Source organism: Pan troglodytes, chromosome 7 (assembly GCF_028858775.2).
Source record: "Pan troglodytes isolate AG18354 chromosome 7, NHGRI_mPanTro3-v2.0_pri, whole genome shotgun sequence".
Taxonomy (NCBI): domain Eukaryota; kingdom Metazoa; phylum Chordata; class Mammalia; order Primates; family Hominidae; genus Pan; species Pan troglodytes.
Genome location: NC_072405.2, coordinates 104,738,747 through 104,754,227, shown reverse-complemented (window position 1 = coordinate 104,754,227; position 15,481 = coordinate 104,738,747). Strand labels below are relative to the sequence as shown.

Sequence of the window (15,481 nt, the reverse complement as noted above, 5' to 3'; positions counted from 1 at the left end):
AGTTGAATTTAAGGAATTTCAACCAAGGGTGCTATGGTATAGTATCTTTTACATAAAGTGTAGTAAGATTTTAGTCTAATGCAAATTAAATAGGCTCTGATATTAACCAAATAATCTATTTTTAGAAACCCCAAAATATTTTTGTAAATTGCTGCTGTACAAATATCAATTGGCTTTAAGTCACAACTTAGGGCTGTGATGCTAAAGTTACTATTATAGTCTTGTATTAATGTGGATTAAGTTGAAGTTGTAATTACACAACTTGAAGTTAGCTAATCCCTGATTCTTTTGGTAATGAAAGGGAACAGGCATGCCTGAGTCCCAGCACTTTGGGAGGCTGACATGGGAGGATCACTTGAGCACAGGAGCTCGAGACCAGCCCGGGCAACATAGTGATACCTTATCTCTACTTAAAAAAAAAAAAAAAAATTAGCCCAGTGTAGTGGCATACACCTGTAGTCCCAGCTACTTGGGAGGCTGTAGCAGGAGGATTGTTTGAGTCTGGGAGCTCGAGGCTACAGTGAGCTGTAGTCACGCCACTGCACCCCAGCCTGGGCAAGAAAGCAAGACTTGTCTCTAAAAAGAAGGGGAGGCCAGGCACAGTGGTTCACACCCAGCACTTTGGGAGCCTGAGACGGGCGAATCACCTGAGGTCAGGAGTTTGAGACCAGCCTGGCTAACATAGCAAAACCCCATTTCTACTAAAAATACAAAAAAATCAGCTGGGCATGGTGGTGCGTGCCTGTAATCCCAGCTGCTCAGGAAGCTGAGGCAGGAGAGTCACTTGAACCCAAGAGTGGAGGTTGCAGTGAGCCGAGATCATGCCTGCCATTGCACTCCAGCTTGGGTAACAAGAGCGAAACTCTGTAACACCGTCTCAAAAAAAAAATGAATAGTGATAGCATGCAAAAAGTACTTGATTAAAATTTGATATTCAGTAATACTTAAAATCAGCTGTTGGCTACTTGAGATTGGATGTGAATAAAATTACATACAATATCATAGTTAACTATATTTTTGTTATTTAAATCTTAGGAACATCATATTCTAATTCTAGAATTGCTCTTAACTTTGTACTTACTATGTTATTTGTTTTAATTTAGGAAGTGTTTGTTACAAAGGCTGATGTTTCAATTTTGTTTCATTTACAGAGAGACATCTCCCCATACATTTCAATTAGACCTGTTCTTCAACAATGTAAGCAAACCAAGTGCCCCTGTTTTCGATAGGTTGGGAAGGTATGTACCTGCTAGGTAATTTCACCAGAAACTCAGGAGTTAGTAAGCAACACCTTTTGATTGATTCTTTAGATAGAAGAAAAGGATGTATCTGCTGGTAGACCCAAGGACACAGGGTTTAATTGTGTCAAGGTGGTATTAAAGAAATGTCAAACTCCTAAGGAGATGCTAAGTTTATAAAATAAAAATTTTAATGTGTGAAATAGCCATTGTTTGTTAACTTGTGACTCGTGCATGTGTTTCTTATATACATGATACTTTCACACATGATAGTAACCTTCTAATTTGGAAAATATCTTTGATTCTTAAATTATATAGACACATTGAGAGCTAATATTTTATGTGTGTCTTTCATATCACACTACTGTGCAATTTATAATTCCATAGCCACATTTTGTAAAATGAAACTTTTGTTAGTAGATACCCCCTTTTTTGATTATTTAGTACATGCTAGGTAGTTTTTTTCAGGTTAGGTATTATTAAACCTGTTGTTATGATGTCTGCAAACAAATGACCATTCAATGGGTTTACTTAGAACTCATAAAATAAAAAAAATTAAAGGCAGCTTAAAAATGAGAAAATGTCTGTTTCTGTCAGGAATTAACAGTTTCTTAGACATCACTCATTCTGTTATTGACCCCTCTCTTATTTATTATTAAATTATGTCAATAATTTAACTTTTTTTTAAATGAAGGGAAACCTTAGATAATTTGAAGCAGGTAATTTTTAGTATTTGGGGGTGTTTTTATGTCAGTACCTACTTAATAAAAACAGGTGCTTTTCTTAAATTTTGGTTGTAGTCTACATTTTTGTATGACTGTAATGCAATGGTTCTCTACTCTGGCTGTACATTAGAATTACCTGGTGTGCTTTTAAAAATTTATTGATGTCCATACTCATCCCAAAGCAATTAATTCAGAATCTGGGATTGATTTTTTTAAATCACATTTTGGGGACAATCCATTAAACTCAAACTTTGTGGTTTATTGAATCAAAACAAAAATCTAACATTTGATTATATTAAAATATTTGAATCTAGAGAGACGTCTTCATGAACTGTGATGTTCAGTGTTTGAGCTTACATATTTATTTCTACTCTCTTGACAGCCTGGAATATGATGAGAATACTTCCATCATCTTTAGACCTAACTCAAAGGTAATTCTGGAAGTCAGTTTTCAGCTTGTCATTACTATTTGCTCTCAACTCCATTTAAAGTTTTTGATCCACATAAATCAGTGTTGCAGAGTGTCATATCTTTTTTTTTTTCTTTGTGTTTTTTGAGATGGAGTCTCGCTCTGTCACCCAGGCTGGAGTGCAGTGGCGCAATCTTGGCTCGCTGCAAGCTCCGCCTCCCAGGTTCACGCCATTCTCCTGCCTCAGCCTCCCGAGTAGCTGGGACTAGAGGTGTCCGCCACCGTGCCCGGCTAATTTTTTGTATTTTTAGTAGAGACGGGGTTTCACCATATTAGCCAGGATGGTCTTGATCTCCTGACCTCGTGATCCAACCGCCTCAGCCTCCCAAAGTGCTGGGATTACAGGCGTGAGCCACCGCGCCCAGCTCAGAGTGTCATATCTTATCTGATTCTTCTAGCACCTAGACACTATTTTATAATGCAGTAAAGACATTGTAATGCCGTTCTCTACCTATAAAGCTCTTTCTTCCTCTTTCGAGTCAAGAAGAGGCCAGCATTTGTGCTTTACCATCTTTCATTTAGATAGGCAAGTTCAGAAGACGACAGGCAGGCAAATTGTTATTAGACACTACTGTGCCTTAAAGTTTCTTTTAAAAGTACATATTTCATATTTCTCCTTTCTTATCAAAAATATGCCTTTTTTCTTGATATGCCAGATGCCATGCTGGAAGCATTTAGTGGCAGATTTGAAATGCAAAAATAATTATGACCTGGTATGGGACTACTCAGCTTGCTGTTTGGTTTTGGGGGGGATGGGTATTAAATCCTTTGCATCCTGTTTAGACTAAAAATTATCATTGTTATCTGTTTATCTTCCTTCCAGTGGGATTTCTGTTCAGTCTATCAATCCTTGGCCAGTCTTTGAACCCTTCTTCTGGTCCCCAGTTTCCCTGTATAGTCTAACAAAGAAATATTAATTTCTTTTTTCCTTATTGTGCCTCCAGAAGGGGCCCTGGTAACACTTATAACTTTGTCTTTACCCAATATGGTGGGGTGGAAAGAGAACTCAGAAGTCAGGGCCTTTGGTTTCTCATGCAGGCTCTTCTTCACATGCTCTGGTTTTCTTATTTCTTAAAAGGGAATGACAATATCTGCTCTCATAATTGTGAAGATGTAGCTATTAATGTAGATAAGCTCTAGAAAGCATAAAGTTATTTTTTCTTATAGGGAAATATTGAGGGTTAATGGCATTGGCAAAAGCCTTTAATCTTTTTAGGAGAAAGTTTCTTTGCAAAAACAATTTATTTAATGCCTCTGGGTTCCCTTACTTTTTTTTTTTTTTTGAGACCAAGTCTCGCTCTGTCGTCCAGGCTAGAGTGTGCAGTGGCGCAATCTTGGCTCACTGCAGCCTCCGCCTCCTGGGTTCAAGCAATTCTCTGCCTCAATCTCCTGATTATCTGGGATTACGGGTGCCGCCACCACCCCGGCTAATTTTTGTAATTTTAGTAGAGTCGAGGTTTCACCATCTTGGCCAGGCTGGTCTTCAACTCCTGACCTTGTGATCCACCCACCTTAGCCTTCCAAAGTGCTGAAATTACAGGCGTGAGCCACTGCACCCGGCCAATTCCCTTACTTTTTAACGTACAATGTGGGTACGTAAAATATACCTGCATTTATGAATTTGGCTTGTGAGAAGAATGCTATGCAGTTTTATGGACTTTATCATTCTTGAGACTGAGCATCATTTGTGCTTTTGGTCCCTTCTACGACCCCTGTACCTATTGGGGTTTAATTTATTAATTAGCAATAACTCCTACTTAATTTTATTCTCATTTCTTTTCTCTTGGATGGGAGTCTGGTTATACTTTTTGAACAAGGTTGACATAAAGCATAGGACTGGGAGATGTAATCTTAGGACAGGTGCAGGTGTAGTTATGGTAGCTCTGGAGAACCACACTAAAAGCTGTGCCTAGGTGAATTTCACTTTGTGTTGACTTTGCATTTTCAGCATACTTTTAAAGACTTTAGTTGAACCACAATCTAATTTGGTATCAGCTAACTTCTAGCATTTTAAAACATGACTTTGAAAGATTTTTTTTGCCCTCCCTGAAAATCAGGTGAATACTGATGGTCTGGTGCTAAGAGGCTGGTATAACTGTCTGACACTGGCAATATATGGATCAGTGGATAGAGTGATAAGTCATGACAGAGACTCTCCACCACCACCACCTCCACCTCCACCACCTCCCCAGCCACAACCAAGTTTGAAAAGGAATCCAAAACATGGTGAGAATTTTAAATTTGCTTTTGCAAGTGAAACTTATATCCGTGGTGTAAAAAAAAAAAAATTCGAATAGCGCTCTTTTACCTTTTGTTTTTGTTTTGTTTTATTTCTTGAGAGGGAGAGAGGAAGAGAGGGGGAGAGAGGGAGGGAGGAGATGAGAGGGAGAAGCAGAGGGGCAGAGGGGGAGAGGAGGAGGAAGAGGGGGAGATAGGAGGAAGAGAAAGAAGAGGCAAGAGGGAGAAGGGGAGGGAGAGAGAGGAGGGAAAGTGAGGGATTGGGGTGGGAGAGAGTGAGCAAGCACACCTCGTTCACCTTTTGAACCTTGCTTAAGACTTGACAAGATAGCTATCTGTTAGTCTCCCATTCTTGTCTATAAGAGTTTCTTTTTATGTTGAAGTGGTGACATTTTATTTTCTTCCTCTGTTTTCCTAGAGAACTTTTAAAACTGATCTGAGGGAATTTTTTCCCATTTAAAGTATCTTAATGATAATGCAATCTAGTGACTATTCATGGTTTACTATTAAAATTATTTGTAAATGAATTGAAAAATAGGCAGGGAGTTTGTTACATATTCGTGGAATACTTATATAAATGACTTTTTTTTTCAAGAGTGCATTTAAAATTTATTAGGTATATACATCTTAACTAATGTAGATTTCTTCCACTTTTGAGAACCTTTTGCTCATTAACTGGAAACAAGAAAAATAAGAACTTCAGTGGCTTTCTTTCAGAAGATAGGCAGCTGGACTCATGTTTCTCAGAATCTCTTCTCCTCACTCCAGTGTTAATCACTGTAAGAAGTTGACCACAAGGCTGAGAGCAGTGGCTCATGGCTGTAATCCTAGCACTTTGGGAGGCCGAAGTGGGAGGATTGCTTGGGGTCAGGAATTCAAGACCAGCCTGGCCAACATGGCGAGACCCTATGTCTATTTTAAAAAAAAGAAGTTGACACAATGAGATTCATAGCCAGCTGCAGTGATATGCATCTGTGTTCCCAGCTACTCAAGAGGCTGAGGCAAAAGGATCAATTGAGCCCAGGAGTTCGAGTCCATTCTGGGCAACATAGTAAGACTCCCATCTGTAAAAATAAATAAATAGGCTGGGCATGGTGGCTTATGCCTGTAATCCTTACACTTTGGGAGGCTTGCTTGAACACAGGAGTGTGAGACCAGCCTGGGCAACATAGGGAGAACCTGCCCCTCCCAAAAAAAAAAAAAAAAGAAAGAATTAGCTGGGCACGATGGCATGTGCCTGTGGTCCAGCTACTCTGGAGGCTGAGGTGGGAGGATCTCTTGAGCCTGGGAATTTGAGGCTGCAATGAGTCATGATCGTGCCACTGCACTCCAGCCTAGGCAACAGAGCAAAACCCTGTCTCAAAAACAGAAACCCACACACAAAATAAATAAATAAAAGGAGTTTCAAGAATACATTTTGAAATTGTAATTAAAGTCACTAAGGAATAATATTTTGCTTTATAATTAGCATGTTTGTGACTATAAATAACCTTTGTTTCTCTGAATCCTGATATAGTAATATGGTGTGAGCTATTTTTTTTCTGATGGTGGTCATACACTGTACTTTTCTTATATCTTACCTGCTAAGCATAGTTACTCTTTCAGTTTTCTTTTTCTTTCAGTCCTTCATTTTTCTGTGCTTTTTTTTTTTAACCAAACCGTGAGCTCCTTGTGGATAGAAAGTATGTTTTACATATATTTGTGTTTTCAGTCTTATCATAGTGTCTGACATATGTAGTGGTTACTCTAAAAATTTGTTCAATTTACTGATTTGTTTTAAAATTGACAAGCACATATATATACATGTGTTTTTAACTTTTTATTTAAAAATTTTTTTTAATTTAATTTTTTTGTTTTTAGAGACAGGATTTTGTTATGTCACCCAGGCTGGAGTGCAGTGGCCTGATCATAGCTCACTGTAACGTCGTAATCCTGGACTCAAGCAGTCCTTCCACCTCAGTCTGTGGAGTAGCTAGGACTATAGACGTGTGCCACCCTCCACCCCAACTCATTTTTTTGTAGAGATGGGGTCTCACTATGTTGCCCAAACTAGTCTCAAACTCCTAACCTCAAGTGATCCTCTTGTCTCAGCCCTTCAAATGCTGGGTTGACAGGTGTGAGCCACCACACCTGGCCCCTTAACTTTTTACTTTGAGATAATTATAGATTGACAGGAGGTTGCAAAGAAATGTACAGGGAAGTCCTGTGTACTCTTTAGCCTCCCCCAGTGATAACATCTTTAATAAATATAGTACAATATCAAAACCAGAAAATTGGTGTTGGTGTAATCTATGGAGCTTATTCAGATTTCACTAGATAGACATGCACTTGTTTGTGTATGTGTAACTCTGTGCGTTTTTATGTCATGTGTACAGCCTTGCATAACCAACACCATGATCAAAATACTTATCTGGGCTGGATGCCGTGGCTCACGCCTGTAATCCCAGCACTTTGGGAGGCCAAGGCGGGCAGATCACTTGAGGTCAGGAGTTTGAGACCAGCCTGGCCAACATGGTGAAACCTCATCTCTACTAAAAATACAAAAATTTGCTGGGCATGGTGGTGCATGCCTGTAGTCCCAGCTACTTGGGAGGCTAAGGCAGGAGAATCACTTGAACCCTGGTGGTGGAGGCTGCAGTATGACGAGACTGTGCCATTGCAATCCAGCCTGGGCGAAAGAGCAAGACTCCGTCTCAAACAAAACAAAACATAAAAACAAACAAAACCCCAAAATACTTAACTACACCATTGCCCCGAGATTCCCTATTACCCCTTTATAGCCATATTCATCCCACCCATCTCTAGCCTTTGGCAACCACTAATCTGTTCACCATTTCTATAGTTATATTATTTTACACATGTTACATCAATGGAATCATGCAGTATCTTTGTGAGATTGACTTTTTTCATTCAGCATAATTTCCTTGAAGTTCAACATATTATATATAAATAGTTTGTTGTTTTTTGTTGCTGAGTGGTGTTACAAAATATAGATGTACCAAAATTTAACTGCTCACCTGTTGAAGGACATTTGGGTAGTCTCTGTTTTTTGGCTATCACAAATAAAGCTGAACATTCCCTTATTTTTTTGGCATGAAAACAAAATCTTCATTCTCTGGGATTATGCCCAAGCCTAAGAGTGTATACATTATGTTTTGGTACGTGAGAAGTCAGAAATTCTAATGTTACCAATATAGATTAATTAGCAAAATTTCTGTTAAGATGCCAGGAAGGAAAAGTTTATAATCAGTTAATTCTGAAAATGAAAGTCTGAAATGATGACAAGTATTTTTTCAGTATGTGGGAAGTCAGAAATTCCGATGTTATTAATATAGATTAATTAGCAAAATTTCTGAGACACCAGGAAGGAAAAGTTTATTAGTTAATTCTGAAGATGAAAATCTCCCCAGTGATGAAAAGTATTTTTTCCGTTCATTTCCTTATACTTTAACATGATTATCTTTGTTCTACTTGGGGATTGATTTGTTCTGGGACTGCCTGTGTATACACAAATCTGTGCATACTCAAGTCCTGACGTTGGCCCTGAGGAACCTGCATATACAGAAAGTCAGCCCATTATATATATGCAGATTTTGCATCCCTCAAATACCATATTTTAGATCTCTCTTTGCTTTAAAAAAAATCACATGTAAGTGGACCCACACAGTTCAAAGCCATGTTGTTCGGGGGTCATCTGTAATTTGAAAGTTCTTTTTCTGTCTCCCATAAAACACTAGCTGATGGGGAGAAAGAAGATCAGTTTAATGGAAGCCCTCCAAGACCACAGCCAAGGGGACCAAGAACTCCTCCAGGACCCCCTCCACCTGATGATGATGAAGATGATCCTGTGCCTCTGCCAGGTATAAATAAAACCAGTGCTAAGGTTTTCCCCCCTAGTTAATAGTACATTTTTGTTTTTGTTTTGAGATGGTCTCACTCTGTTGCCCAGGGTGGAGTACAGTGGCTCACTGCAGTCTTGCAGTGTTCATGGCTCACTGCAGTCTTGACCACCTGGGCTTAAGTGATCCTCTCACCTCAGCCTCCTAAGTAGCTGGGACTACAGGTGTGCATCACCATGCCTTGCTAATTTTTGAAATATCTGTAGAGATGGGGTCTCACTATTTTACCCAGGCTGGAACTCCTGAGCTAAAGTGATCCATCTGCCTTAGCTTCACAAAGTGTTAGGATTATAGGCATAAGCCACCGTGCCTGGCTAATAGTGCTTTTTGATTAAGAAAAGAAATCAGGTGCTAGTAATCAAATCTTGATGCAGTCTCCCCCCATGCTGTGCAGTATTTCCTTGTGTTTTTCTTTTTCTTTTTTCTTTCTTTTTTTTTTTTTTGAGACAGGTTTTTGCTCTGTGACCCAGGCTAGAGTGCAGTGGCATCATCTCAGCTCAGTGCAGCCTTGAATTCCCGGGTTCAAGAAATCCTCCCACCTCATCCTCCCCAGTGGCTAGGACCACAGGTGTATACCACCACGCCTGGCTAATTTTTAAATTTTTTATAGAGAAGAAGTTTCCTATGTTGCTCAGGCTGGTCTTGAACTCAAGTGATCCTCCCGCCTTGGCCCCCCACAGTTTTGGGATTTACAGGTGTGACCCACAGTGCCTGGCCACTAATTGTATTTTTCTTTCTGTCAGCCAGTTAACTTGTTAAAAAAAAATTTGTTAACTCATTTGAAGCTGTGCCAAAATAAAGTGTTAGTTTGCTGTAGTGATATGTACAAAAGAGTACCAGTTAAAAATCAGTAGTATTGGGCTGGGTGTGGTGGCTCATGCCTGTAATCCTAGCACTTTGGAAGGCTGAGGCAGGAGGACCTCTTGAGCCCAGGAGTGTGAGACCAGCCTGGGCAACATAGGGAGACCCTGTCTCTATTAAAAATAAAAATAAAATAAAACAAAAGTAGGCCGGGCGTGGTGGCTCACGCCTGTAATCCCAGCACTTTGGGAGGCCAAGGTGGGCGGATTACCTGAGGTCAGGAGTTCGAGACCAGCCTGGCCAACATAGTGAAACCCCATCTCTACTAAAAATACAAAAATTAGCCGGGTGTGGTGGTAGACGCCTGTAATCCCAGCTACTCAGGAGACTGAGGCAGGAGAATTGCTTGAGCCTGGGAGGCGGAGGTTGCAGTGAGCCGAGATCATGCCACTGCACTCCAGCCTGGCCGACAGAGTGAGACTCTTGTCTCAAAAAAAGAAAAAAAATAAAAATAAAAAATAAAATAAAAATAAGTATGTACTGGAAAAGACAAAAACGTGTATAGTTACTTAAAAGCTAAAAAGAAAGGGAATGGCTTAACAGTATACTTTATTATTGCTCACTGTAGAAGTTGTACAGTGTATACTCAATATTTTTTAAAGTGAGTAATTCTTTTTTTTAAGGGTATTTATAAACTGTATCATCCAAAATATTAAGTAGTTGCCATATCCAGTCTTGCTGCCTTGTGTCATTTAAACCATTAAAATAGTCTGTGCTTTAAATCTCAATTTTTCAGTGTCTGGTGACAAGGAAGAGGATGCTCCTCATAGAGAAGATTACTTTGAGCCCATTTCTCCTGATCGGAATTCTGTTCCCCAGGAAGGGCAATATTCTGATGAAGGAGAAGTAGAAGAGGAACAACAAGAAGAAGGAGAAGAAGATGAAGATGATGTGGATGTAGAGGAAGAAGAGGATGAGGACGAGGATGATCGACATACAGTCGACAGTATTCCTGAGGAGGAAGAGGAAGATGAAGAGGAAGAAGGTGAAGAGGATGAAGAAGGTGAAGGTGGGTTATGTTAGCTAGGACTTTGGGGTTTAAGTACTAGAAACTAACTTGATACCGCTTTGAAAAATGCAAAAGAATTTCTAGCAAAGACAAATGGGTTCCAAGAAACCCAGGGTCAGAATGTAGCTAGGCCTCAAGGCATGACTAGAAATGAGATTTCCATCTCTCCTCTGCTTTGTGTGTTTACTTTAATCTCCCCTGTTTAACCAACCAGCCTAAACTGCCTGACTGTATCTCAGTTTTCTGCTTGACTTGCTACAATATGAGTTTCCCTTTGACAGCATCAGCTTTTGCCAGGAAAACAGGGTCATGTAGCAAATACATGTTGGTTAGGGATTTGGTGGCTGTTTTCAGAGTAAGGAGTGGTAAAGCTAGGTGGAATTCCTAAAGATGTCTGCCACCTAGATATTTTAGCAAATGCTACATTATTTTTAAAAATTCAAGGGAAAAATCTCAATTACACAAGTACATGTGGCAGTATGATACAGTCCTTTAATTAGGCTTTATTTTTCCTTTGAAAGCAAAAAGTGAGAGATATTCAAGCTAATTGGCTCTTAATTTGCCCAAGAAATGGCATTTAATGTTACAGCATTTATGCAGAATAACAGATAATCTGCCTTGGCTTTTTTCTACAGATAGTAAAAATGAATGTCATTTGAGAATCACAGGGGCTCTTTTAAAAAATATCAAATAGCTAGATTATCATGTGATACTTTTTTTAACTTTCCCCATTCGCAGATTATCAAATAATTATTTCTAGATTTATTGTATTTGGCAAAAGTAGTTAAATGTTAGGCAGGCAGTTTTCTTTTTTTCTTTCTTTTTTTTTTTTTTTGAGTCAAAGTCTCATTCCATGACCCAGACTGGAGCGCAGTGGTGCGATCTTGTTTCACTGCAACCTTCGCCTCCAGGGTTCAAGTGATTCGTCCCTCAGCCTTCTGAGTAGCTGGGCTTACAGGCATCCACCCCTATGCTCAGGTAATTTTTGTATTTTTAGTAGAGATCAGGGTTTCTCCATGTTGGCCAGGCTGGTCAAGGACTCCTGACCTCAAGTGATCTGCCCGGCTTGGCCTCCCAAAGTGCTGGGATTACAGGCATGAGCCACTGTGCACAGCCATATTTTAAATGAACACATTTTCTATCAAAATATAATGGAGACCTACAAAACTGTGTGATAGGTAAATGCAGAGAAATAAAAATTCTGGAATGTGAAATTGTTATAAAACGAATCTACAATGGTTTTGCTGAAAGTATTTGGTTTAACCTGATGATATTAGTTCTTACTTAAAACAACCAGTTTTTTTTGGTCTTAAAAATAATCTCTCAAGAGGACAAGCATAATTTCTTTCCTCCTGAGATAGATATTTTTGTTACTTTGAGGCATTTCTAATTTTATTTCTGTGAGGAAAAGATATCTGTTACAGTTAGTTGTAAAACTGAACAGATACAGAGGAATTTGCTTAAAATGTTTGTCCAGTTTTCAGGTCTCACCCCTTTCAGGAAAAAAAGAAGTTTGTCCATAATTCTATTAGAAATTATAAAATGTTGTAAAATTGTGGGTAAGATGTTGGGGCAGAAGTTGGTTTTGTTGAGGAAATCATTTTTAATGTTTTATTAAAACTATTTCTTGTTCAATCAGAATTTATGTATTAGACAAAGATGATGTAATACTTAAATATTATTCATACTAATTTTCAGGGGATGATGGTTATGAACAAATTTCCAGTGATGAAGATGGAATTGCTGACTTGGAACGTGAAACATTTAAGTATCCAAACTTTGATGTTGAATACACTGCTGAAGACTTAGCTTCAGTTCCTCCTATGACATATGATCCATATGACAGGGAGCTTGTACCACTCTTATACTTCAGTTGTCCATACAAGACTACTTTTGAAATTGAAATCAGTAGAATGAAGGATCAAGGTCCAGATAAAGAAAATTCAGGGGCAATCGAAGCCTCAGTGAAGTTAACAGAACTCTTAGATTTGTATAGAGAAGATAGAGGTGCAAAATGGGTAACAGCTTTAGAAGAAATTCCAAGTTTAATAATAAAAGGGTTAAGCTATTTGCAATTGAAAAACACAAAACAAGACTCCCTTGGCCAGTTGGTAGACTGGACCATGCAAGCTTTAAATTTACAAGTAGCGCTTCGCCAACCTATCGCCTTAAATGTTCGACAGCTCAAAGCTGGGACCAAATTAGTGTCCTCACTAGCAGAATGTGGGGCTCAAGGAGTTATGGGACTGCTACAAGCAGGAGTGATCAGTGGATTATTTGAACTTCTGTTTGCTGATCACGTATCATCTTCTCTTAAGTTAAATGCTTTTAAAGCTTTGGACAGTGTCATTAGTATGACAGAAGGAATGGAAGCTTTTTTAAGAGGTAGGCAGAATGAAAAAAGTGGTTATCAAAAGCTTCTGGAACTCATACTTTTAGATCAGACTGTGAGGGTTGTTACTGCTGGTTCAGCTATTCTCCAAAAATGCCATTTCTATGAAGTCTTGTCAGAGATTAAAAGACTTGGTGACCATTTAGCAGAGAAGACTTCATCTGTTCCTAACCACAGTGAACCTGATCACGACACAGATGCTGGACTTGAGAGAACAAACCCAGAATATGAAAATGAGGTGGAAGCTTCTATGGATATGGATCTTTTGGAATCCTCAAATATAAGTGAAGGGGAAATAGAAAGGCTTATTAACCTCCTAGAAGAAGTTTTTCATTTAATGGAAACTGCCCCTCATACAATGATCCAACAACCTGTTAAGTCTTTCCCAACGATGGCACGAATTACTGGACCTCCAGAGAGGGATGATCCGTACCCTGTTCTCTTTAGGTAAGACATGTTTGCCTTTTGGGAAATAAATTTCACAAATCATTGGAGACAATTTTATGTGGTTGATTTTGCTTTTTATCTGATTGTAGGTAACTTATTTATGTGTAAGGATACTTGATATTTCAAAACGGTTATTTAGTAGTGGAACTGAGAAGTATGTTACTGTGGGTGAGCTTATATTGTGTTAGTTCTTAAAGCAAAAATGGGAACTTCAGTGAAAGATTTTAGTAATTAACAGTGATGCTTGTATAAGCATGTCTATGAGCAAGAATAAATGAGAAACTGTTGACTTGCTTCTGGGAAGGTGGTACAAAGGAATGGTGTAGGAAGGAGAGCTCTTCTGTGTGAACCCGTCTATACTTACTACTCTTAATACATTGTAAGTTAAAATTATATTTTACTAGCTTAATTTTACAGTCCTGGTTAAAGATGTCTTTAAGTTTCCATTACTACTTGTTTCTGCCATCTACCTCTCTCATCTGTTGATACAGTTTTGCCATTGTTAGGACCAGCATCCCTAGTAGATTTTTTATTTTGTTTTGAGACTTTCTTTCTTACCATTTGCCTGTAAATAATTTCCTAACATAAAAATGGAAAAATGGCATTTGAATTATTTTATTACTTATTTTTGTGATTAATATTTTCATTGATTTGGATGGAGCATAGTGCATTCCCAGGGGATGGGATATGTGTCCAGTCTAAAACCTCCACTTATCCAAGTTCCTGTTTTTAGCTGAAACTGTTACACCTTGTCTTAGTTTTGAGTTTCCTAAAAGGATAACTTGAGTCAAAGTCTTGGGTGCAGGTTCTTTGAAAGATTATCCTAGGAAGCAGAAATGCATGAAGAAAGTAAGATAAGGAGAAAAACCAGTAAAGGAAGTGTTATTATACTTATTGCCGTGGACAGCTGGGGCTCATCCTACTGGGGATCCTCCGAAGAACTGGTTAAAGTGTATCTCCTGCTTATCCTCCTAAAACATTCAGGCTGGGCATTTGTCTACCAACTCTCCCCTTTGGTTCAAGGATGCCCACAAGAAACTTTTAACTCTTTTATGCTTCTGAGCTGTTGCTGGTTGTGGTCCGAGCACCCTTTAATCCCTTTGGGGGAAACCCTGAGAAAGAAAGGTAGAGAGGCCCAAAGTGAACACTTGAGGACAGATACTGGCAACCCTCACAGATTGTGTACTGGGAAATCAATGGGTCAGTGATGGGAGGTTGGGGAGCAGTAATATGTAAGAGATGGGCAGAGAATGCATTTAGGCAGGATACTTAGAAGGAATAGAAAGACAAAATGAGAAGCAGGAGAGAATAGAAACTAAGGAAGCAAATAGTTTTAGGAACCAGTGAATGGTTTGTTGTGATACTGTGCAGAGGTTCAGAAGATAAGGATAGGAAATCATATATTTTGTAACATAGATTGCAACTGGGGCTCTGGCAAAAGTAGTTTAATGTAGCAGTGGGAGAGGAAGTGTGGATGAAAAACCACTGGCCAGTAAGGATTTGAAACAGTGTAGGCCACTGTTTTAAGAAATGTGGGCGGATCACTTAAGGTCAGGAGTTTGAGACCAGCCTGGCCAACATGGCAAAACCCCATCTCTACTAAAAATAAAAAACTAGAGCCGGGTGTGGTGGCTCACGCCTGTAATCCCAGCACTTTGGGAGGCTGAGGTAGGCGGATCATCTGAGGTCAAGAGTTCGAGACCAGCCTGGCCAATATGATGAAACCCTGTCTCTACTAAAAATACAAAAATTAGCCGGGTGTGGTGGTAGGTGCCTGTAATCCCAGCTACTTGGGAGGCTGAGGCAGGAGAATCATTTGAACCTGGAGGTTAGAGCATGCGGTGAGCCAAGATCTGGCCACTGCACTCCAGCCTGGGCTACAGAGTGAGACTCTGTCTCAAAAAAAAAGAAAAGAAAAGAAAAGAAAAAAAACAAAAACCGGCCGGGCATGGTGGCTCACGCCTATAATCCCAGCACTTTGGGAGGCTGAGGCAGGTGGTTCACCTGAGGTCGAGAGTTCAAGACCAGCCTGACCAGCATGGAGAAACCCCATCTCTACTAAAAATACAAAATTAGCGGGGCATGGTGGCGCATGGGTGTAATCTCAGCTACTTGGGAGGCTGAGGCAGGAGAATTGCTTGAACTCGGGAGGCAGAGGTTGCAGTGAGCTGAGATCTCACCATTGCACTCCAGCCTAAGCAAC

At 39.5% G+C, this 15,481-nt stretch overlaps 1 protein-coding gene across 8 annotated transcripts in view; it reads left to right on the top strand.

The window, feature by feature from the left end:
* The window catches only part of VIRMA (vir like m6A methyltransferase associated), a 64,477-nt gene that overhangs the window by 14,211 nt on the left and 34,785 nt on the right, over positions 1–15,481 (top strand). For 3 of the 8 annotated variants that reach the window (XM_519860.8, XM_063817324.1, XM_024345230.3), the window contains 6 exons: positions 1,152–1,238; positions 2,346–2,394; positions 4,490–4,658; positions 8,408–8,530; positions 10,167–10,439; positions 12,138–13,278. In XM_519860.8, coding sequence (XP_519860.5) covers positions 1,152–1,238; positions 2,346–2,394; positions 4,490–4,658; positions 8,408–8,530; positions 10,167–10,439; positions 12,138–13,278 — 1,842 coding nt within the window. The remainder of the gene's footprint in view (positions 1–1,151; positions 1,239–2,345; positions 2,395–4,489; positions 4,659–8,407; positions 8,531–10,166; positions 10,440–12,137; positions 13,279–15,481) is intronic. The other 5 variants (XM_024345233.3, XM_063817326.1, XM_063817325.1 and 2 more) reach the window with 3 other exon arrangements.